This window comes from Haliotis rufescens, unplaced genomic scaffold, assembly GCF_023055435.1.
Source record: "Haliotis rufescens isolate VD_foot unplaced genomic scaffold, xgHalRufe1.0.p SCAF_5, whole genome shotgun sequence".
Lineage (NCBI taxonomy): Eukaryota > Metazoa > Mollusca > Gastropoda > Lepetellida > Haliotidae > Haliotis > Haliotis rufescens.
This window is the reverse complement of record NW_025964223.1, coordinates 17,445,958-17,468,715: the sequence shown is the minus strand read 5'-3', so window position 1 is coordinate 17,468,715 and position 22,758 is coordinate 17,445,958. Positions and strand designations below refer to the sequence as shown.

Sequence of the window (22,758 nt, the reverse complement as noted above, 5' to 3'; positions counted from 1 at the left end):
CCACACTATTACCTAGCGTAGCATTAGGACCACACTTTTACCTAGCGTAGCATTAGGACCACACTATGACCTAGCGTAGCATTAGGACCATACTATTACCTAGCTTAGCATTAGGACCACACTATTACCTAGCGTAGCATTAGGACCACACTATTACCTAGCGTAGCATTAGGACCACACTATAACCTAGCGTAGCATTAGGACCACACTTTTACCTAGCGTAGCATTAGGACCACACTTTTACCTAGCGTAGCATTAGGACCACACTATTACCTAGCGTAGCATTAGGACCACACTATTACCAGGCTTAGCATCAGTACCACACTATTACCTAGCGTAGCATTAGGACCACACTATTACCTAGCGTAGCATTAGGACCACACTATTACCTAGCGTGGCATTATAACCACTCTATTATCTATCTTAGCATTAGGACCACACTATTACCTAGCGTAGCATTATAACCACTCTATTATCTAGCTGAGCATTATGATGATACTATTAGCTCGCTCAGCATTCGGACCACGCATTACCTTGCTCAGCATGGGACCCCACTATTAGCTAGCTAAGCACTCGGACCACTCATTACCTGTCTTAACGTTAGGGCATAGTTAAACGCTTGGGCAACCCTGTCGGAGAGCTTAGCTGTAGGGCGTTAGTTACCTATCTTAGGTTCAAAGGGGCACTGATCTAAAGCAATTCCCCGGGACTGGTTGTTGCTTTTGTTATTGTTTTTTCCCTGTGAGTACCCGGGTGATATAGCTGAAATCTAGACTAGTTCGCGACCTGTGCTGTGCCATTCGTAAGCGCATTTGTTGCACTTATTTTGACTTGCAACACAAAGAAAATATTTCACCTGAGCATTGCTTATTTTTATCGTCTGTATAATTTTATAGTCACAATGTGTAACATTTTCACTTAGGCAATATCTTAAACGCCTAAATATTCAGTTATTTTACAAATTGACTGAAAAATCTGTCCATTTCTGTTGTTATGATTTTAACATTTTTATGGTTTACTTTCATCACCCAGTGACTGAAAATGATAGGATAAAACGAAATCGTAATTCGAAGTATATTTCTAAAGTTTTGGCTTCTAATCCTAGCATAATTAGTCTGTTGTGATGTTTAAGCCCCTTTGAACGTCTTAATAATTGTTAGTCAATCTGTTAAATAAATGGAGAGATGTTTCAGTCAATTTGTAAATTACAGAAATATTATGACATTTTATAAAATGCCTGGGTGAATCCCATTTTCACATTGACTGTAACATACATATACACGCCTACAAACCAAATTGCTTGTGAAAACAACGAAGAACTTCCTAACGAAAACGTAGAGGAACAAGAATGATTCTATTCAATGCAACAGCAAATGGGTGAAAACAAAATGCAAATATCATAATTACAACCTATCAACGGTATATGTATACTTCTAGGCAGCCACCTGTTCGAGGAATGTATCCATGATTATCAACATAAAGGAACAATAACCCACACGCATGCAGCTGTACAAATAAACTTATTCGATGACACGTGTCTCTGTAACAATCTAATATTTTAATATATATATATGCATTTAAAAAAAATAAAAAAATTACATATTACCTGAATACGTGAAATAGCAAAAATGTTAATTGAATAGGTAACATTACGAAAGGACTTTTACAATTTCCAGAAGTAACATGATAATGATAATACTACAGCAGACTCATTTCATCATGTATTTCAACACAAATCACGATCGAGTTACTGTGATATGAAGTGTTTCCTGCTTACAACTTCGGTCGTCTTGTGATTAAAGAAAAGACACCACTCGACCCTAACCCAGAACTTTATCCGTGTTTCAATAACATCGGTCGGTCAGGAAACATTGGTCGGTCAGGAAACTGTGAGCTGAGCTGAGCTGAGCTGAGCTGAGCTGTGATGTGATGTGATGTGATGTGATGTGACACCACTCGACCCTAACCCAGAACTTTATCCGTGTTTCAATAACATCGGTCGGTCAGGAAACATTGGTCGGTCAGGAAACTGTGAGCTGAGCTGAGCTGAGCTGAGCTGAGCTGAGCTGAGCTGAGCTGAGCTGAGCTGAGCTGAGCTGTGATGTGATGTGATGTGATGTGATGTGATGTGATGTGATGTGATGTGATGTGATGTGATGTGATGTGATGTGATGTGATGTGATGTGATGTGACACCACTCGACCCTAACCCAGAACTTTATCCGTGTTTCAATAACATCGGTCGGTCAGGAAACATTGGTCGGTCAGGAAACTGTGAGCTGAGCTGAGCTGAGCTGAGCTGAGCTGAGCTGAGCTGAGCTGAGCTGAGCTGTGATGTGATGTGATGTGATGTGATGCATTGGTCGGTCAGGAAACTGTGAGCTGAGCTGAGCTGAGCTGAGATGTGATGTGATGTGATGTGATGTGATGTGAACATTGCATTACGGGACAGATGCAATTTTAAAAGATAAGACATTATGATTCATATATACATATAGACAGACATACATAAATTACATTCCTGTAGACACATACAAAAACAAAACAATCAATATTACATATTTGACGTTATTATTATACATAAAATGACAACGGTTTGATTATGAAGGGGTATTTATAGTTTGAAATGATAGATATGAAGACTGTATGAAGATCTTGTTCGTCGAGTAAAGGGAGTTCTCAGGGAAATAGCACACGTATTAACTGACACAACCAGTCAACCATATATTTCCTGTTCACAGTGAACATGTCCAATAGAAGACATGTATGAGATGAGAATATCCAGCGGTACTACAACAACATTCAATTAATCACACGGCTTACCTTTTTTATGAAACAAAGATAATTCGGGCCAAGTGAGAGGTGAGTTTCTTTACAGCACACTGTACTGTATACAGACCATATGATACCAAATGCGAAATTTATTTAAAAAGTGTTTCGATGAGTCAGAAGCGTGTCATCTTATAATTCAGTGTGAATGCTTTAGAAATAGTGTATTAGCTTCGTGTAATGTTTCTCTTTGAGTCTCTTGCCTTGCGTCTAGTGCGACAAGCTATACATAATAACCGAGCGAATGTCTATGGGGTTGCCTAAAAGTCGGAGCCAGGTCAGTGGGTAATACTAAAACGGATTGCAGAATATTAGAACGAAAAGTGCGGATCTGGACGACTATGTCTCCGAAGTACATTTCGGAAGCATAGTTTTGTTCAAGGAATTGAGTTTGAATTTAAATGTAACCTCGTAAAAGGTTTTCCACAATGACCTCAGCATATGAGGTGTGAGGTCCTTTGCAGAGAGTGACAACCTTTCTTCAATTAACTAAGGCCTCCCTCATTCACGATTACTCATTCATTATGAACAGACGCAGGCTGTTTTACTAGAAGTGGATATTCGCGAATATCAAAGGGACTGACACAACATGCGTTAATAACTGTAGAAACACTTCCAACACTGTTAAAGTTACTGAAATAGAATTAATAATGACATGTACGTTCTTAGAAGTTTCTATATAAATAACAAAAATCTCCAAAAAACTAAAGTGTGTCCATACTCACAATTTAAGCATGTATTCATTTTAAATAATTCACCAAAGAGCTGCACATGCGGCACTTCTTGTAATGGCAGATCCAGATCACTTTTATGCCTTTTACTTTATGATGTCACAATAAATACTCTTGACAATAAGTCCATTAAAGTGAAGCCTTTTATGTTTTCAAAACTCTCACCATGGTCCATATAATCAGAAAAAGCTGTTTGCTCAAGATTGTACACATCTTCCCGAGGCAAGAGAGTTAACTGACTTTAAAAGTCCAGTTCCACCCTTGCCGAACTAGGCTGGAATTCCTGGGCTCGATCGTAGCGCCCCCAGTGGCTATTACCAGTTATGTCCCTTCTATCCCTTCTAAGCCTATCCTATAGACAAATCATTCGTCACCACTCGCCCCTTTCCGTAACCTGCAAGAAGACTCGTCCCCCTATCGATGAATGTTATGTGCGAAAATACGACAAACCAATCAGAATGCGCGTATGATTTCTAGTTCTTCATCAGAGAATCCCTCAGAAATAATTTTTGATTTTACATATGTCCTGCGTCTAAAAATATACCCAAGACACAGTTAAGTGTGTTCAATCATACTGTATAATTCCGCAAGTCCCGATGTGCTTTAAATTGCATCTGAAATATATATAATATATGGGGAAATATATGTGAACCATTACGCAACGAGTTGACAATGGTTTTAGGTATGCCCGTTTGCGCTGAGACGGAACCCGGTCGCACAAAATGGCCATGAGAGGGGCACGAGTCGCTATTCGGCTTGTCCCGGAATAACACGAGTTGGTCACGAATGATAGACAAATCAGATTCCACCTCTCGCATCACTTGCTTTTGCTTCACACAACATGGTGGCACCCGGTCAGGACGATCTGATCGATAATCAGTATCTATATCGTGATAAAGGGGTCTAACATCGCGAAATGCATCATATCACGTGAGCACCTTGATTAAAAACTGGAAAAATTTGGAAAATATCTGCTGACAACGAGGTGTCGGTGCACATGCTTTGCAAAACCTGCAATCAACAGAAATCTGCACGACAGTTTACGAACCGGATTTCGATATCGGTGCGCGATTTTGATTGGACTATGCATAGACTCGTTAGTCTAGCCAAAATGTTACTCCATAATACCAGCCTAGTTCGGCAAGGGTGGAAAGTGGACTTTTATAGTCAGTTAACTCACTTGCCTCGGGAAGATGGATTGTACAGGCGATCCGCACACACTAAAACACCACATGTGTTTCATGGAAAGTGTTTGCATCTATAGACTAGTATTATATCTGCCTATATTCCGCTTCATAAGGGGCGGTCGGGTAGCCTAGTGGTTAAAGCGTTCGCTCGTCACGCCGATGACCCCGGTTCGAATCCCGACATGGGTACAATGTGTGAAGCCCATTTCTGGTGACCCCGACGTGATATTGCTGGAATATTGCTAAAAGCGGCGTAAAACCAAACTCACTCACTCACTCCGCTTCATAATGTCACTATATTTAAAGGAAACTTATCCAATAAAGCGAAACCCTTTTATTCTATTTTCTCAAGAAAACCTGTGGCACAAGTGTTCAGTCCGATTTGTCACGGGCGGTCAAAATCAACTTACATGCAGAAACGCATCATCAAATGTGTTTACGTCTGTTGAATAGTACTATATCTGAGCAAATACCTTCTGATCAACTTAAGTGCGATTTTAATATATCACAGTACACCGCATTTGAAGAAAAACACGTCCGTTGAAGTGAATCCTTTTAATTCTACATTCTCAACATTGACTCTGGTCTGTGATCGTCCGACTCGGCCCGGGCGCTTAAAGACAACTAAAACGTCACAGAGTGAGTGAGTGAGTTGGGTTTAACGCCGCTTTTAACAGTATTCCAGTTATATCACCATGTGTCAGCTTACTGTGGGAGGAAAGTCCGAAGTGATGCAGGTGTCAGACATTTACCACTTCGGTGAAACCCACGAGCACGGGTATGGTGCTGACAAACCTAGAAACATAATCGGGCCGAACAGGGATTCGAACCCACAATCATAGATTTCTGGCGTGCTATCGGAAGATATGATAGCAGTCAATAGATGTAAACACATTTGATTATACATCTGTGACGGTTAGGATGATATTTACAGACCTGACCAAGTCCGACCGAACACCTGCAATAGCGTGAAACGTTAAGAGTATGGGGAAATGGTTTCATTTTGAGGACATTTATCGCTTTAAATTCCACCATCTGTGTCACTACAAAGATATATTTAAGTAGATATAATACTATATTATATCTAAATAATCAAGAGGAAAAAGTGTTCCACATTAAACCAACGTGTCTGCTTTAAATAGCTCTACTAAGAACAGTGACACTGTAAAGTGGTATTTACTTATGGTACTATTCTACAGATGTAAAAGCTATGTCGGACTGATGGAAAGTTGCATCACGATAGTTGAAAATAGTTCATGTTTCAATTCCTATTTCGTATAACGATTCCCCTTTTACACGTTGATTATTTCAGCCACGCAAACAGACCGCACGACTTCCAACCTTTCAAGCAATTTACTCGTAACAACTTAATTATGTTGCACGTTTGTCGATTGTGATTGGTCATTAATGTCGTGTGTGTATGTTACATGCATGTACGGCTGACTATAATTGAGTACTTTGGCAAAAATAAACGTTGGCAGGTCTTGTCCGGCCTTGCTTTTAGGCAACCGTATTTGACCCAGTTTCATACACAAAGCGAAACGGAAACAGCTTCTCTTACTCGCTGTAAACACTGTCTTTCAATAAAGTCAGTTGAGCGTATTGAATCAGTTGATTTGAATACATTTTGTTCACGGTTCCTCTCGGTTACACGAATGGTGCTGGCACTTCTTTGTGGCTCCCGGCCCACGGCACATAGGAGCCTTCCCCCACTCCCAATTCACGATTCCCGAGAACAACGAAATTTATTGTTGACGGGAAGTACGAGCTATTAATAGACTTCGGTCTTTCCTAGAATGTGTCACAATAATTTAGAGTGAGGAACGCACATACAGATTGGTGGAACCGAAGGGGATTTCCCCGTGCTTTCCTTCCTTACAACTAATATACAGTGGTCCCTCGCTACAACGCTACCAATGGGGTCCAAATAATTGATGGGCGTTATAGGCGATGAGCCGTTTACTCTCAGTAATAAAAGTGTACATAAATATTGGGAGCCATGCGTTACCGCGCGTAGTAACCGAGGTAGCGCTTTATCGAAGAGCACAATAGCGAGGGATACACTGTATGTATTAAACAATAGACTGGGGTTTCAATGTCGCCCCCTACCCCTTCCCCAACTTCCTGCTCGTCAGATGATCGACATGTCAGCCATTCAAATTGTATGAGAAAATCCTATTTTATCATACCACTACATAACCGAAACTAGAAATTTAATATCAATATTAGTAGCACACACACACATTTTGTACTCACATTATTGCCTTGTTTTATCCTTGGTCACAGTGGAGATTTACGTTTCGAGTCAACTGTTCTACTTCTCATGGTGATCAGTAAGTAGTACCTGTAATCCCTATACCTTATCTTCAAGCCGTGTCATCTTTCAATTTATCAATATATTTTACCCATCTACAATTTACTGGATACAGAATTAACTTCCCATTTCATATACCAGGAAAAAATATTTTTTTACAATGAGTATACATATATGTGAAATGAGCTTTCGTGAGTCCTGTTTATTACGAAAGGCGAATTTTAATCACTTATCAACAAAATTACAACTCAGTTCCGTGGTTCCTAGGATTTCCGCGTAGGAACGTAGGTCCCTAGAAACCTATGCTTGTAGGAGGCGAATGAATAGATTGGGTCGTCAGACTCAGTGACTTATAATGAATTGATTGATTGTATGTCATCGCATCCTAATTGCGTGGATCGATGCTCGTGGCGGTTCGTTCCCAAATGTAAGAAATCCCATTTGTCAGACGACCCATTTGTCAGACGACCCAATCGTCAGACAGACCAGTCAAGTGTGACCAGTGTAACTTCCTGGTCTTACATGCTAGTTAATGAGCTGCACCCAACTGTGGGCAGAGTATGCTACTCCAACTCGTTAAGTGATACAAGTTAACCAGATTGGAACCGTAAACATCCGGGATAGAATAGGTCTTCAGCAACCCATTCTTCTGTAAAAGGCGACTAGGCTTGTCGTAAGAGGCGACTAACGGGATCGGGTGTTCAGCCTCGCTGACTTGGTTGATGCATGTCATCGATAGGAATTGATCGGATCGATGCTCATAATGTCACTCACCTGATTGTCTGGTCCAGACTCGATTATTTACAGACCGCCGTCATATATCTGGAATGTTGCTGAGCGCGGCGTTAAACAACAAACCAAACAAATATATAAATATAACCAGATTATGTTTGTGTTTATAAGTTGCGTGTAATCTGTGTCGGGTTGCGTGTGTTTTATTAGCAAAGATTAAGAGAAGTGTTTCCAATGATATAGAATATAGGAAACTCAGTGAAGATTAACAAACAATGTTAAATCCGATGTTAGGTAGAATAAGATCACATTAAATAGATTAAACTTTTCCATAACCCGAGTCTAATCTCACATGTACTATAGCTACCGTATTATAGTAAGTCAGTAAGGTACCACAGAGTTGAGTACAGTCTCGGAGATGAACCCCACAAGTATTCCTTGATGGGTTCGCGTACTCTGAGAATCGAACCAGAGGCCAGACCACACGCCGAAATATATCATCAAGACCTGCCGTGGGAAATGTTCCACTTCCTTAAAGATGTCTCGGACCACTGCAACCCACCTGGAGATCAGACTCCTGTCAAGTTTGTCAGTAATTTGAGGAAACGGACCAGGGAAGAGGCAGCACCTGTCCAGGCTATCTACAATGCAGAAGTAGGCCACCAGACTCCAAAAGACGTTCCACGTCTTCCTTCGTTCCCCAGCTTGAAGAGTTCCCCATATCGACATCGCCGAACAACAATACCTGTCCTCCCACAGACCAGAGTTGATGATCACCTTGAGGGGCTATGGACCACTACCAAGGATGGCAGAAGATTCCCCTTCTGCACAGGGGGTGAAGAAGACAAGATCCTGATATTTTCCACTGATGAGCAGCTGAGGTGTCTTGCTGAAGTTGGTACGGTCTACATGGATGGTATGTTTTCCTGCTGTTCCCACCTGTGGAACCAACTGTACACTGTACATGCCCGTAGTGGATACACCATGTACCCGCTTGTCTTCGCCCTGCTGCCCAACTGACAACAGACGACATACGCCAGATTCCTCACTTTGCTAAAACAGTGAGACAGCAAACTCTCAACCGACCCTTCTCACCAGCTACCGTACAGACAGACTTTGAGATGGCGGTCCTTTTCATGCCTGTGTCAACCACAGTCTTCCACATCAGCATCCCAACCTGTACAGATTTGTGGACTTGCTTCAAGGCATTGAGAAATCGAAAGTTGCCGAGCGGACACAGATAAACTTTGGTGCTGCTCCCCCACCAAAAAAGGAAGGTCTACAGAGAGTCAGCGGGAAGGCTGGTTCGTCTCGTAGAGAAGCTGGTCAGCGTGTAGAAGATACTTTTTGAATTCATGGATGCTGTAGGACATTTGCTGAAGCTGATCATGTCCTGAAAACAGACATAGTACTGAACTGTGATCAGTGTGTATTGAGTATATAGTGTATTTTGCATAATGTAATGACTACTTAAAAAAGTGTGATTTCCGATATGATTTGATGATGGAAAGTGCATAATAAACCTATCCTGCAAATTGACTTATCCTGGTATAAGCTGTCTGACAAATGGGAGGTTACCTTTCTGGCAATCTGTTGATTACAACAACAAAAAAAACTGGCAACACAAATATTCTAGCCACATAAAGAAACTGTGCACGGAGAAAATATATTCTGGATTGGAATACAACACAGCAAGAACAAAATGAAGCAGACGCTGTAGCAGCTGAATGATCGGACCATAAGAAAATTTCAACGGGACCTTAACAACATCTGTTACGATGACGTCAGAAGATCAAAATGGAGTAGGGGGTCAAACGACAAAGTCACAAAGTCAATAACGGGTATGACCACCCTGTGCGTGAATCACAGCAGTGCATCGGCGACGCATGGAGTCCACGAAATGGGCATGGAAGGCCTGGGGAATGGCCTGCCATATCCTCCTCAAATCCTGTGCCAAGTCACGGAAGTTATCTGGAGGATGTGAAAGACGACGCAGACGGCGCTCCATTTCATCCCACACATGCTCTATTGGGGAGAGATCTGGAGAAATTGCAGGCCATGACAGTAACATGACATTGTTATGGTGAAGGAAATCCATTGCGACCCTAGCCGTGTGAGGACGAGCGTTGTCCTGTTGAAATGTCAATCCCGGGCCATGACGTTGCAGGAAAGGAATGACCACAGGCCTGAGAATCTGATCTCTGTAGCCAACACCGGTGAGATTGCCCTGAACAACCACCAAAGGGGTTCGGTGCCGTGCTGTTATCCCACCCCAAATCATCACAGAGCCACCTCCAAAGCGATTCCTCTCCACAATACAGTTGCGTGCATAACGTTCTCCAAAACGCCGGTAGACACGTTGGCGCCCGTCACTGTGGGAAAGGTTGAAGCTCGAATCTTCTGTAAAGACAACATTTCTCCACCATATTCGAGGTTGGCGTACATGATTTCGACACCATCTTAGACGGTTGACTCGATGACAGTTTGTCAGGATGGGACATATGGCAGGGCGTCGTGGTCGAATCCAGTACTGACGTAAACGATTCCTGACAGTGTTGGGATGGATACGGCGCAGTCCAGGAATTGTCTGGGACGTCGTTACTGCCGTTTAGAACCTGTGTCGGAGATGTGTAACTCGAATCCATCTGTCCTGTCTTGGCGTCGTTACTCGGGGACGTCCTGAACGTGGGTGGTCGGCAACGTCATTTGTGTTCTGATAACGCCTCACCAATGCCGATATCGTGTTACGATGGCATTGGAAATGTGTTGCCATCTGTTGTTGCCTCATTCCCGCTCGGATCATTCCAATGGCTTCATGACGCTGTGCAGCTGTCAATCTTGGCATGATTTGCTTGTGATATGCTTGTGTCTGCGCCTGAGAAGTTTTGAATTTTTGAATGACCACAGATCATGCTTTCCAAAGTGACAGCGAATTTTGAGTTGCACATGCTGTATACAGCTGCACAGGATGCACGTGCAGTAACACATTGCACGTCCATAGGCCCCCATCAATGACGTCATATCGCATGGCACGTGCATGAGCGTTTGAATGTCTCCAATAATTGCTGTGTTCAAACCTATCTTTCATATATGGACGGTTTGCCCTTATATCTATATTTTCTCCGTGCACAGTTTCTTTATGTGGCTAGTATACATGTCCATGTGTCTTTAGGGGGGAAATGGGGTGGTAATTCCTTCAGGCGATGATTATTGTCACCTACAAGATCCTCACAGCCATAGCACGTTCGCGGCTCTCTCATTAATGTCGCTGTCAGCAAACCTATGTATGGAGTAATGTTTTCATTCTTGACATGTTTTACTACCTCGAGAAGAATCCTATGTTAAACTATCAGCGGATGAAAGGAAGCTGATCTGTATCTAATTATCAACTTCCAACTGGATGCACATTCCCAAACTTCAAATCTTCCGCCACATACATAGTGCCTTAATGCAGCGTGAACACAAAGATGTGCCTTCGCGTTTTCGTTACAAGTAAATAGACTGTATTACTAGTCCCCTTGGATAGTATTTTTGGGGGAAGCAGAACTCAAAGGTGACCACGATGGAGAATTTAGCATTTATGGAATTTGAAATGGTTTGATATTTTAGACAAATATCTAGAACTAGAACAGGTTCATGAAAGGATATGTCTGCAACAAGCACATGAGTTAGACATGTAATGGAGGAAATTTATTTGGTAGAAAAAAGTCGTCATGGAAAATATTAAGTATCCATGGTTGATACAAGATGCCAATCGGTGCATCAAAGAGCCCACAAAAAGGTGTTACAATTTGAAACGAAGAGGATGTCCTAATGTTTCTTGTATGGATAACTTCTTAATTATATCAAAATCCAAGTCTGGATGTCTAGGTTTCCCAATATATTTTGACAAGACGGTAACACAATGCCAGAAATGAACTTTTCCAGACATTGAGATAGATGGTGAAAGATGCAAACTTGTTACTTCTTCATGAAAACAGTTAAAACTTTTATTTGCCAAATTGAGCATCAAACGCTAAACACCAGGGACAGAAAGAACAACAGAGGTTAATTGCAGGTCAATCACTCGAGCACATTACTGATTGAATATCAGTGCAAATGCAGTCATTGCATGGTTGAATGTTTTTGTGAATCATTTAATGGTACAAACCAGTTTGTAGACAAGAGCTCAGTGATCGCACGGGACCTCTCCACTGGTGTAGGCTCCTTATATGGTGCAGTATTCTACAGGAATGATTGACAAGTTCTAAGCCTCACATAATAGGAATTGCATCATAGTGAAATCCATTGTTGTGGACATCACATGATGCTACAGAGATTTGTCAAAAAGTTTGGTCATGAGTCATTTGAGCAAATTGGTCAGTAAAGTCAGTAAAATAAATAGGCGTCTGTGACCTTTTTAAATGGACAAACTTGAGAAACATGCGATTATCAATTACTTGCAGGAAAAAGGCTTTTACACCAAAAGCCATTCATGATGATATTAGTACAATGCTTAGGAAGAATGCCCCTCTTAGAGAGGTGGGCAGAAGAGTGGCAGGGAGAGCCTTGAAGTGAAATGACCCCCGTCCTGGAATGCCTGTCACATCAGCAATACCAGAAATGATACAGAGAATCACAATATTATGATGACCGACCATCGAATGACTGGGAGTCATATTGCTAGTTCAGTAGGCATTTCCCAGGACAGAGGACATTCCATTATCACCGAAACTTTAGCAATGAAGAATGTATCAGCTCGATGGATTCCAAGGCTTCTGCAATCTAATAAAAAAAACGCACCATGCACAAGAAGTCTCTTGATAATCTAGCTCTGTTTGAAGCTGATCAAGAAAGGTTCTTGTATCTATTTGTGTCGACTTCGTCATAGGGGAGTAACTTTCGTTTGCAAATTGAAGTTCAAGGTCGTAAGGAGATGCGGCGATGAATGTTGCATGTTGTGATATTGCTTCGACATAAAGTCTTGTTTGTTAGTTTTGCTCTTAACCTTTACGATCCCACAATGGTTACAATACTGCGATTCAAAGTGCGTCATGATGCCCCTATTTCAAACGTATTTGTTTTCGAGTTCTGCAAAATATCACACGCAACTGCAAAATCCCGCAGACAAATTCACATAAAATGAGTCACACGTTTTGAGATTCATGCATATTACGTTTGTTCATCTTTGTATTTGAAGCTAGTGGAAAATAGTAATGTCTATCGGGGGTAGATTATCCGCCTGGGAGCAGAGTTACAGTTTGTACAGTTGCAATGGACTACTGACGCCTCCGTTGTCTGTAAATAATGGAGTCTGGACCTGACAATCGTGTGATCGACATCATGAGCACCAATCTACCCACTTTTCAAAATCTTAATTATATATGGTCAATCAGCAGATGATCATATATGAAATAGTCATTTGGCTGGGCTTACCTAACCAGCTCAATATTTGAATTTCACACCTTTATGTTATTGCTATAGCATGCTGCTCATGCTGAAATTTGGGCTTGTCAAACGTCGATGCTAGCCCATCTAGAGCCTTGAATTAGCCATGTGATAATGACTAAAAGCAGCGATTATCAACCTCGAAAACAAGTTTTTTTTCTGAATTTGCATTAATTTTAAAATAGTGTGCTCTATGAACACAAAATCCTGTCATAAGCCTGACTCATCAGGAGCAGGTACATGCGCCGTTGCTATGGTAAATCAATATTATTCACCTGCAAATTTAAATTATAATTTAAATTAGTATACATCACAAAACGTGAATTAAAGGCTATGACATTGTGCCAAAGGTTGGCTATTAGGTTGGATGTCCCAAATAATGTAGTTGTCTCTATATTTTGTTGATTGGATGTTGTGGTATGCAAGCAGAAAATGATGCAGCTCTATGCCTACAATATCATACTTTGCAGAAATACACACTTGGCTCATTTCTATAATGTTTTGTTGTTACAAGATACCAGTTGTAGCCATAAATAACAACTTGAATAACATAATACAAACTTGTCCTGCTAAGAACCTTATTGACCACTATTTCCTTGGAGATATTAACAGAATGTCACACATAATATAATATGAAAGGACAACAATGTCAGCTAGTGTCATATTAATTAGTCGTGACCTTTCCAATTTCAAAAGTGAAGTCAAGCTCATTACGACATAAAGCCCTACCCACTCAACCATCACTACAATGTGACATTAGTGCTACTCTTGAGCTATAAGGGAACGTTGCCACAACTACAGACTGGCAGAACTGGTCAATAAATGTTCCCTCTCTATTTCTCAGTTGCCCTTGTTTCAGACCAGTTACAAAGGAGGCTTGGAAGACAGTCCATGATGTCAAGTTCAGAGTGAATATGTGAGCATGGCAGTGATATGTTTCGGTAATGAGTCCGCAACACAAGAGAAGCTAGAAAGAGAATGCATAGATAACTACTTAAGTCTTCCTTCAGGATATGACTTAAGACAGTACCTTTTACAGTACCCGTGATACGACAAATCAACACTGATTGTAAGGAGATATATTTAAATCCCAGGGAACAGATTCCACAGGAACGCATTTTCAATCAAACAGATATCTGTGAAAGGAATATAAAGTAAACAATTCTCAAGCATATTGTATTTGCAACAGATTGGTTGTTCTATATCTGTTCGTTGGTCATATTTGCAGTCAATCGACTTATCATGTCTGCACTTGAGAATCAGTATTTCAGACGATTATTATCTGGAGAACCAATGAGCACAGGAGAAGAGATGAAGTTTGAACTTCTTCGTCTGAAAACATTTGCAGGATGGATGTTACTTGACCGTGCTAGTCCAATCAGATTGGCCAAAGCAGGATTTATTTACACAGGAAATGAAGATGTTGTTAAATGTTTTTCTTGTGATGTCGTGAAAGCAGGATGGAGCCGGAATATGAACCCAATGTTGGTTCACAGAGAACTGAACCCATCATGTTCCTTCTTTCAAGAAGCAGATGATGTGAATATCCCAGTCTTTGTTCCACAACCATCAGAGTACCAGGAAATACAAAACTCCTTGCACAGACAATACTGTGGCACCGACTCCCCGGCAATCACCAGCAGCAGCTTCTCAAACCGACCAGACGACAATCCTGATTATTCCAGCGCCACCTTCAGGCAGAATCAGGCAACATCAGCTCAGACAAACTTCCCCGTTGTGGCTACAGACTCTGGGGCAGCAGAAACAAGTCGCCAGGCGATTGGCACGGCCGGAGGACTCGGACTTGGACATGATTCAGAAGCTACCCCAACCAGGGAGGAATTTGCACCTATGAAGCAGGAGGCCAACCGATTCTCCAGCTTTGATGCCAACTGGCCAAGACAGAACACTCCAGATCCAAGAGATCTGTCCCGAGCTGGATTCTACTTTACTGGGACTGTTGATCGCGTTCAATGCGTGTTCTGTAGAGGAATACTTCGCAACTGGGACGAAGACGATGTCCCTATGGAAGAACATAGGCGCCACTTTCCTATGTGTCCTTATGTCATGGGATTGGATGTCGGAAATGTTCCGGACCCAGCCGCTATCATATCTGCAAACAGAACATCTGAGTTCATGAACGTCACCCAGCCAGCTGCTGTGGTCAGTGATGCCAGCCTGGGGATTGTCACTGACCGGCCCAGACACCCACAGTATGCAGTGGAAGCTTCCCGAGTCAGCTCCTTCAGAAACTGGCCCAGTGGAAAGGAACAGACACCCCAGATGCTGGCCAAGGCTGGCTTCTTTTATGCTGGTAAGAATTTTTGTACTAGTAGTATTGTATTTCAGCAGATTTTGTCACCCACTGATTGTGATTTGTCTTTTGCGTGGTACACAAAGATTAATGTGATGAAAAGGTCAAATTGCAAGGGTACAAGATACTAGCAAACACTTTGTGGTTTAAGATCTTAAAAAGTTTAACTGACCCATCACCGAAATTGCTATGATATTATGCTTCTCCACAGTGGATTGTTTTGGGTCATGAAAGTTCAAGATAATCTGTTTGAAAGCAGTGACTAGTAAGACTTTATTTCATTATCAGTTTCTGATAAACTTAAATAAGTACGAACCTTACATTCCCATGAATATTATGTCCTTCCATATCTAAGGTCAATAATATATTTGCATTTTTTCACAATATTCTTTCATGTTTTGATCAAGTGATGAGTACCGGTACTAGTGATGTAAGCAGATGTGCAAATTCATTTACTTGGGTAATAAACCTGCCTGACTTTATGTTGGTCTCTAGATTTGACACACCCAAACGAGTGGATAATTTCTGAAGACTGAAAGAAATACATAAGCCAAATAACTTAAAACCTGGTGTGAAATCATGTCCAACAATATCACTTTCATTTGCTACCTGTGTGTTTTCACTAAAATTCACTCACTACAGGTTTTGGGGACAGCGTGAAATGCTTCTTCTGTGATGGTGGGTTGCGCACCTGGGAGCGAGGGGATGACCCATGGGCGGAGCATGCTCGATGGTTTCCTCAATGTCCTTACGTTCGGCAGGTCAAGGGCGAGAGCTTCATCCAGACGGCCCTCGGAGGACACGAGGTAGGTTTCTCATGTTTACAGACAATTAATTCTAATCTCTAGACCCTCTTAACATATTGTGAGGCTCATGTGCCCATTGATGATTTTTTGGTGTAACTGTCATATATATGATTAAGATGCATGTGTTTGGTTTCCCGAATTTCAGCCATCAGCCGCTACCGCAGGTAACAGCACTGCCGCTCAGTCTAACACAGGTAGGAACATTGTGTAATGTCTGATCCGAACTTCAGAGTGAATGTATCATGCAAGCTCCTGAATAGATAGAGGAGTGAGTGAGTATGGTTTTATGCCGCTTTTAGCAATATTCCAGCAATATCACGGTGGGGGACACCAGAAATGGGCTTCACTTATTGTACCCATGTCGGGAACTGAACCCGGGTCTTCGGCGTGACGAGCGAACGCTTTAACCACTAGGCTACCCGACCGCCCCTTGGTTCTGAGGAAGACATATTAGTTCAGTTCTCCCTGTGTATATGGGGGCACGGGTGGCCCAGTCGTCTAAGGCATCACAATTAGCTGTGCAGAGTTGCGTCCCTTAGGCATGCCAGAAACCTATGATTGTGGGTTCGAATCCCGGTTCGCCCCGATTATGTTTCTAGGTTTGTCAGTACCATACCCGTGCTCATGGGTTTCACCGAAGTGGTAAACGTCTGAGACCTGCATCACTTCGGGCTTTCCTCCCACATTAAGCTGACACGCCACGATTTAACTGTAATGCTGTTAAAAGCGACGTTAAACCCAACTCACTCACTCACTCTAGGATCGTGAGGTATCCTTGTGGTTAAAGCGTTTGCCTGTCACTCCGAAGACCAGGTTTCGATTCCCCACATGGGTACTATGTGTGAAGCCCATTTCTGGCGTCCCCTGTCGTGATATTGCTGGAATATTGCTAAAAACGGCGTAAGACTATACCTACTCACTGTATATCCCTCTTTTTCCCCCTGCTGGAATATTTCATTTCTGAAGACAGGATTCAAGATCTCACACACTCATTTGCTATCCCAGACACAGGCAACAAGATGGGTAGCAGCACAGCTGTGCGGACCCTAGACCCGCGAGAGTTGTCTGCCCGGATGGACAGCCCCATGGTACAGACAGTGCTGAAGATGGACATCCCCCGAGACCGGGTGGCCAGAGCCATACAGAACCGACTACAGGAGACAGGTACGTGACTTTGCAGCGGTGATTGGACCTTCACACATGACTATAAATACATGAAGTGATCAACTTGTAGATGATAGTGTTTTTCATCATAAGGGTGATTGCCATCGAAAGGCCATCAAAATCCATCAGGAGGGACCCTTGAAGATCCGGGTTAGAATAGGTCTTCAGCAACCCATGCTTGTCTCAAGAGACGATTATGCTTGTCGTAAGAGGTGACTAACGTGATTGGGAGGTCAGGCTCACTGACTTAGTTGATGCATGTCATCGTGACCCATGAAGATTCCGGGGTAGAATAGGTCTTCAGAAACCCATACTTGCCGTAAAAGGAGACTATGATTGTCTAGTCGTAAAAGGCAACTAACAGGATCGGGTGGTGAGGCTCGCTGACTTGGTTGATGTATGTCATCGATCCCAATTGCGTGGATTGATGCTCATGATGTCAATGACTGGATTGTCTGGTCCAGACTCGATTATTTTACAGACCGCCGTCATATAGCTGGAATATTACTGAGTGCGGCGTTAAAAAACAAACAAACAAACAAACATATCATCGTATCTCAATTGTGTGGTTCGATGCTCATGATATCAATCACTGGATTGTCTGGTCCAGACTTGATTATTTACGAAATATTGCTGATTGCGGCATTAAACAACAAACAAACAAACAAACAAACAAGCCATCAGAAGGAAGTCTTGGTGTGAAAAGACGTAAATTGCTGATAAGTCACGACCAGTTTGACCAGTGTGACACACCTATTAACAAATTGTGTTGACTTAGACGGTTGTGCTATATAGGTTTATGTAAAGGCTGAAAGAAAGAGTTATTTGTGCTCAGTTGGAGCCATCTTATGTTGCTATCATTGGTAGAGTGGGGGCATACGGAGCAGTGTGTAGAGCTGTGTTCCTTAGTCGTGCAGGGATATGCTGGTAACACATATGAATGTCACTTTGATAATAGTACTTGTTTGTCATTTACCTCCCTTGTTCATGGCTTTCACCAAAGATGGAAACAGCTCTGAATGGTTTCCGGCTGAATGTCAGGGATGCAACTGAAACACGAATAGCAGCAGCTCATTCTCTCCCTCTTTGGTAACAGGTGATGATTTCCCCACTGTGGAGAACCTGATGGAGGCCATATTTGCCCTGCCAGACATAGACCCAGGACCAACTGATGTTGCAGCACAAACAGGGTCCAAGTCTACAGGGAGTGTTGCTCGCTCTCCAGGAGACCAGCAGATGGCTGACAAAGATCTTGATATTGGTGAGTACAAAGTACAAAGGGTGTATTGCTGGAGTTGTGAACACACAAGTACCTGGTGTGTATTGCGGCAGTTGTGAACACACAAGTACCTGGTGTGTATTGCGGCAGTTGTGAACACACAAGTACCTGGCATGTATTGCTGCAGTTGTGAACACAAGTACAAAGGATGTATTGCTGCAGTTGTGAACACACAGTTACCTGGAGCCCATTGCTGCAGTTGTGAACACACAGGTACCTGGTATGGATTGCTGCAGTTGTGAACGAACAAGTACCTGGTGTGTATTGCTGCAGTTGTGAACACAGAAGTACCTGGTGTGTATTGCTGCAGTTGTGAACCCACAAGCACTAAGGGCGTATTGCTGCAGTTGTGAACGCACAAGTACCTGGTATGTATTGCTGCAGTTGTAAACACACAAGTACCTGGTATGTATTGCTGCAGTTGTGAACACACAGTTACCTGGCATGTATTGCTGCAGTTGTGAACACAAGTACAAAGGATGTATTGCTGGAGTTGTGAACACACAGTTACCTGGAGCCTATTGCTGCAGTTGTGAACACACAAGTACCTGGTATGGATTGCTGCAGTTGTGAACGAACAAGTACCTGGTGTGTATTGCTGCAGTTGTGAACACAGAAGTACCTGGTGTGTATTGCTGCAGTTGTGAACCCACAAGCACTAAGGGCGTATTGCTGCAGTTGTGAACGCACAAGTACCTGGTATGTATTGCTGCAGTTGTAAACACACAAGTACCTGGTATGTATTGCTGCAGTTGTGAACACACAGTTACCTGGCATGTATTGCTGCAGTTGTGAACACACAAGTACCTGAGTGTATTGCTGCAGTTGTGAACACACAAGTACCTGGTATGTATTGCTGCAGTTGTGAACACACAGATACCTGGCATGTATTGCTGCTGTTGTGAACACAAGTACAAAGGGTGTATTGCTGCAGTTGTGAACACACAAGTACCTGGCATGTATTGCTGCAGTTGTGAACATGTCTGAAGTGAAGCTACAATCGGAAACACACCAGTTTAGTAAGTTCCACATGTGTATGCCGAGTGCATATATGTGTGTAATTCACTGTTACAGTGGTGTTTGTCAGAAGGATGAACACAAGGAAAGTTTCAGGCATCAGTTAACAGTGTCCTGTGAATAGGTCTTCAGCAACCCACGTTTATCGTAAAAGGCGACTGTGCTTGTCTTAGGAGGCGACTAACAGGATTGGGTGGTCATGTTCGCTGACTTGGTTGATGCATGTCATCACATCCTAATAACGTAGATCGATGATCATGATGTCAATCAATGGATTGTCTGGCCTAGACTTGATTATTTACAGGCTGCCGTCATATAGCTGGAATATTGCTGAGTGTGGCGTTAAACAACAAACAAACAAACAAACAGTTAACAAGTATTAACATATAACTGTGCAACTGTGTAACCTAGTTACATCTTTATATATATATATATACTAAAGAGAAGTTTAAGGAACACCCGATTCTTTCATATACCTATAGTTAATCTATGTAATGCCACGACAGATTAACTATAGGAATATGAAAGAATTGGGTGCTCCTTAAATTCTGTTGAGTGGTATATGTTCCGTGCTGCTGTCAGGAGAGTTGCTATAGTGTCCTCCATGTTGTCAGTACCTGACGGTGTGTTCGTGTTGCAGGTGAGAAGGGCGAAGACTCGGAAGAGAGGGCTATGGATGACTCCAGTGATGAAGGTAGGGAGGACTCTAGACTTAAGTATTTCATTTTCAGAGTGTATTGAAGCTGTAATATATAAAAAAATGTTGATCGGAAAGTCCGTGTCTTGTTTCAAGACTTTTGCCAATGGTTATTTAATGATTACAGTTATCAGTTGAGTTTTGATTTTTCAACGTGCTCAGGTGCCCCAGAGGGCAACTAGAGAAGAAACTGTTTGTCAGCCTTGTTCGCATTTATATTATGTTGAGAAGTGAATGATTGGCTGAACTGGTCATAAGGGGTTTATGTTTGTTCATGGCATGTCCCCCTGTCGCGATATTGCTGAAATATTGCTAAAAGTGACGAAAACCATGCTCACTCTCTTTATTTGAAAACAAATCTGGACAACAGTATTTCAGCAAATATTCATCTCCCCATTAACATGATTAATGCGGTAGATATGTCATTGTCTCTACATCTTTATTCTCTTTGTGTTGGACTTGATGTAACTGAGGTCAGCTGATCACTTTAATATATCAGTGTATAATACATTGATATATTAAAGTGTTCAGCTGACCTCAGTAACTGTATATGCTGAATCCCTATGGATATTGACCCAATGTGACAAAACTGTGTTATAGTGTCACCATGTCACTCTGTGTGTGCATTGTGAATATTTTATTTCAGGTTCCATTTGAATATAAGCAGATGTAATTTTGGAAAAGTAGACATTATTCTGAAGTAACTGCAGAGCTGTCTTCTCATATTTGTGCAAAGCTACCAGGAAGTACTCATTCAATCATATCACAAACAGGAAGCCTTCGGTTTCAGTGGTCATGGTGGTGTGACAAGGAAGTACTGGTCCAATGGGCTGCTCTGTGTGCAACAGTACAGGGACACTGACACCTAACAAACAAATATTTAATAGATCTAATCTTGGCTTGGTAATTGTACAAATCAAAAGGAAAGATATGGGCTCAATTCGACCTCCTTCCCCATTGTCAAAATTTCTTCATACAAGATACATTGTCCAAAATTTGAAATGAATGAATGAATGAATGAATGGATGGATGGATGGATGGATGGATGGATGGATGGGTGGGTGGATGGATGGATGGATGGATGTGGCAAATAGGCTTAATGCAGCTGTTAAACGAATGTTACAATTATTTTGTTCTCAAATAATATGGGATGACATTATGTAGCAACTGATTAGTGCATAACCTGATCAGTTAATAATATTGAGACTAGGAACTATGGACGTGAATATATTAATAGTGTGTAAATATTGCCTTAAGTTTGGTGACTCTAAGAACCATCTCTGTTGCAGATTCACAATCACTGATGGAGGAAAATCGGCAATTGAAAGAGCAACGTCAATGTAAAATATGTATGGACGAAGAAGTTAATGTGGTGTTCCTCCCATGTGGGCACTTAGTCTGCTGTGCCACATGTGCCCCTGCCTTGAGGAAGTGCCCCATATGCCGGGCCAACATCCGCGGCACCGTCCGCACCTTCATGTCCTGATGAAGGCATGCACAGGCCATATTCTGTGTCATAGTGAACCTCAGTCAACTCTTCATATTCAGTACATTACACCACAGGGGTTGTAACATATAACTTAGCAGCGACAAGATATATGGTCACAACCGGTATCAGTACTATATAAAAAGGCAGTACTGGCACTGGTTGCGACCATACGTCTTGAAGCTGCTAATTTTTGTTTTACAAGCCCCTGACCATTACACAGTGCATATGATTTGAGTTATAACAGTTGCTAACGTAGACACAATTTATGGATAACAACTTCATTAATACTGTAAAAAGCGACGTTTCGGTATAGATCCTTATACCGTTGTCAAGCAAGACTGACAACGGTGTAAGGACACAATTTTATGGATAACAACTTCTTTAATACTGCGAAAAGCGACGTTTCGATATAGATCCTTACACCGTTGTCAAGCAAGACTGACAACGGTGTAAGGACACAATTTTATGGATAACAACTTCTTTAATACTGTGAAAAGCGACGTTTCGATATAGATCCTTACACCGTTGTCAAGCAAGACTGACAACGGTGTAAGGACACAATTTTATGGATAACAACTTCTCTAATACTGTGAAAAGCGACGTTTCGGTATAGATCCTTATACCGTTGTCAAGCAAGACTGACAACGGTGTAAGGACACAATTTTATGGATAACAACTTCTTTAATACTGTGAAAAGCGACGTTTCGATATAGATCCTTACACCGTTGTCAAGCAAGACTGACAACGGTGTAAGGACACAATTTTATGGATAA

The 22,758-nt window shown here is 42.0% G+C and overlaps 1 protein-coding gene across 1 annotated transcript; it reads left to right on the top strand.

Moving 5' to 3' along the window:
* The first annotated feature begins 2,707 nt into the window (after positions 1-2,707).
* Positions 2,708-22,364, top strand: LOC124145193 (baculoviral IAP repeat-containing protein 7-like). The gene is made up of 8 exons (XM_048384086.1): positions 2,708-2,861; positions 14,079-15,533; positions 16,176-16,339; positions 16,485-16,533; positions 17,345-17,503; positions 18,600-18,764; positions 20,440-20,493; positions 21,786-22,364. Exons 2-8 carry the CDS (start codon positions 14,462-14,464, stop codon positions 21,980-21,982), a joined length of 1,860 nt encoding a protein of 619 aa, XP_048240043.1. The 5' UTR covers positions 2,708-2,861; positions 14,079-14,461; the 3' UTR covers positions 21,983-22,364.
* Positions 22,365-22,758: the final 394 nt, after the last annotated feature.

Bases quoted from the DNA above. Each gene is read 5' to 3' on its own strand.
- LOC124145193 (XM_048384086.1), top strand. From the start codon at position 14,462: ATGTCTGCACTTGAGAATCAGTATTTCAGACGATTATTATCTGGAGAA. The intron at 18,765-20,439 runs GTGAGTACAAAG...TTCGTGTTGCAG, and splicing joins TGACAAAGATCTTGATATTG to GTGAGAAGGGCGAAGACTCG. The intron at 20,494-21,785 runs GTAGGGAGGACT...TCTCTGTTGCAG, and splicing joins GGATGACTCCAGTGATGAAG to ATTCACAATCACTGATGGAG.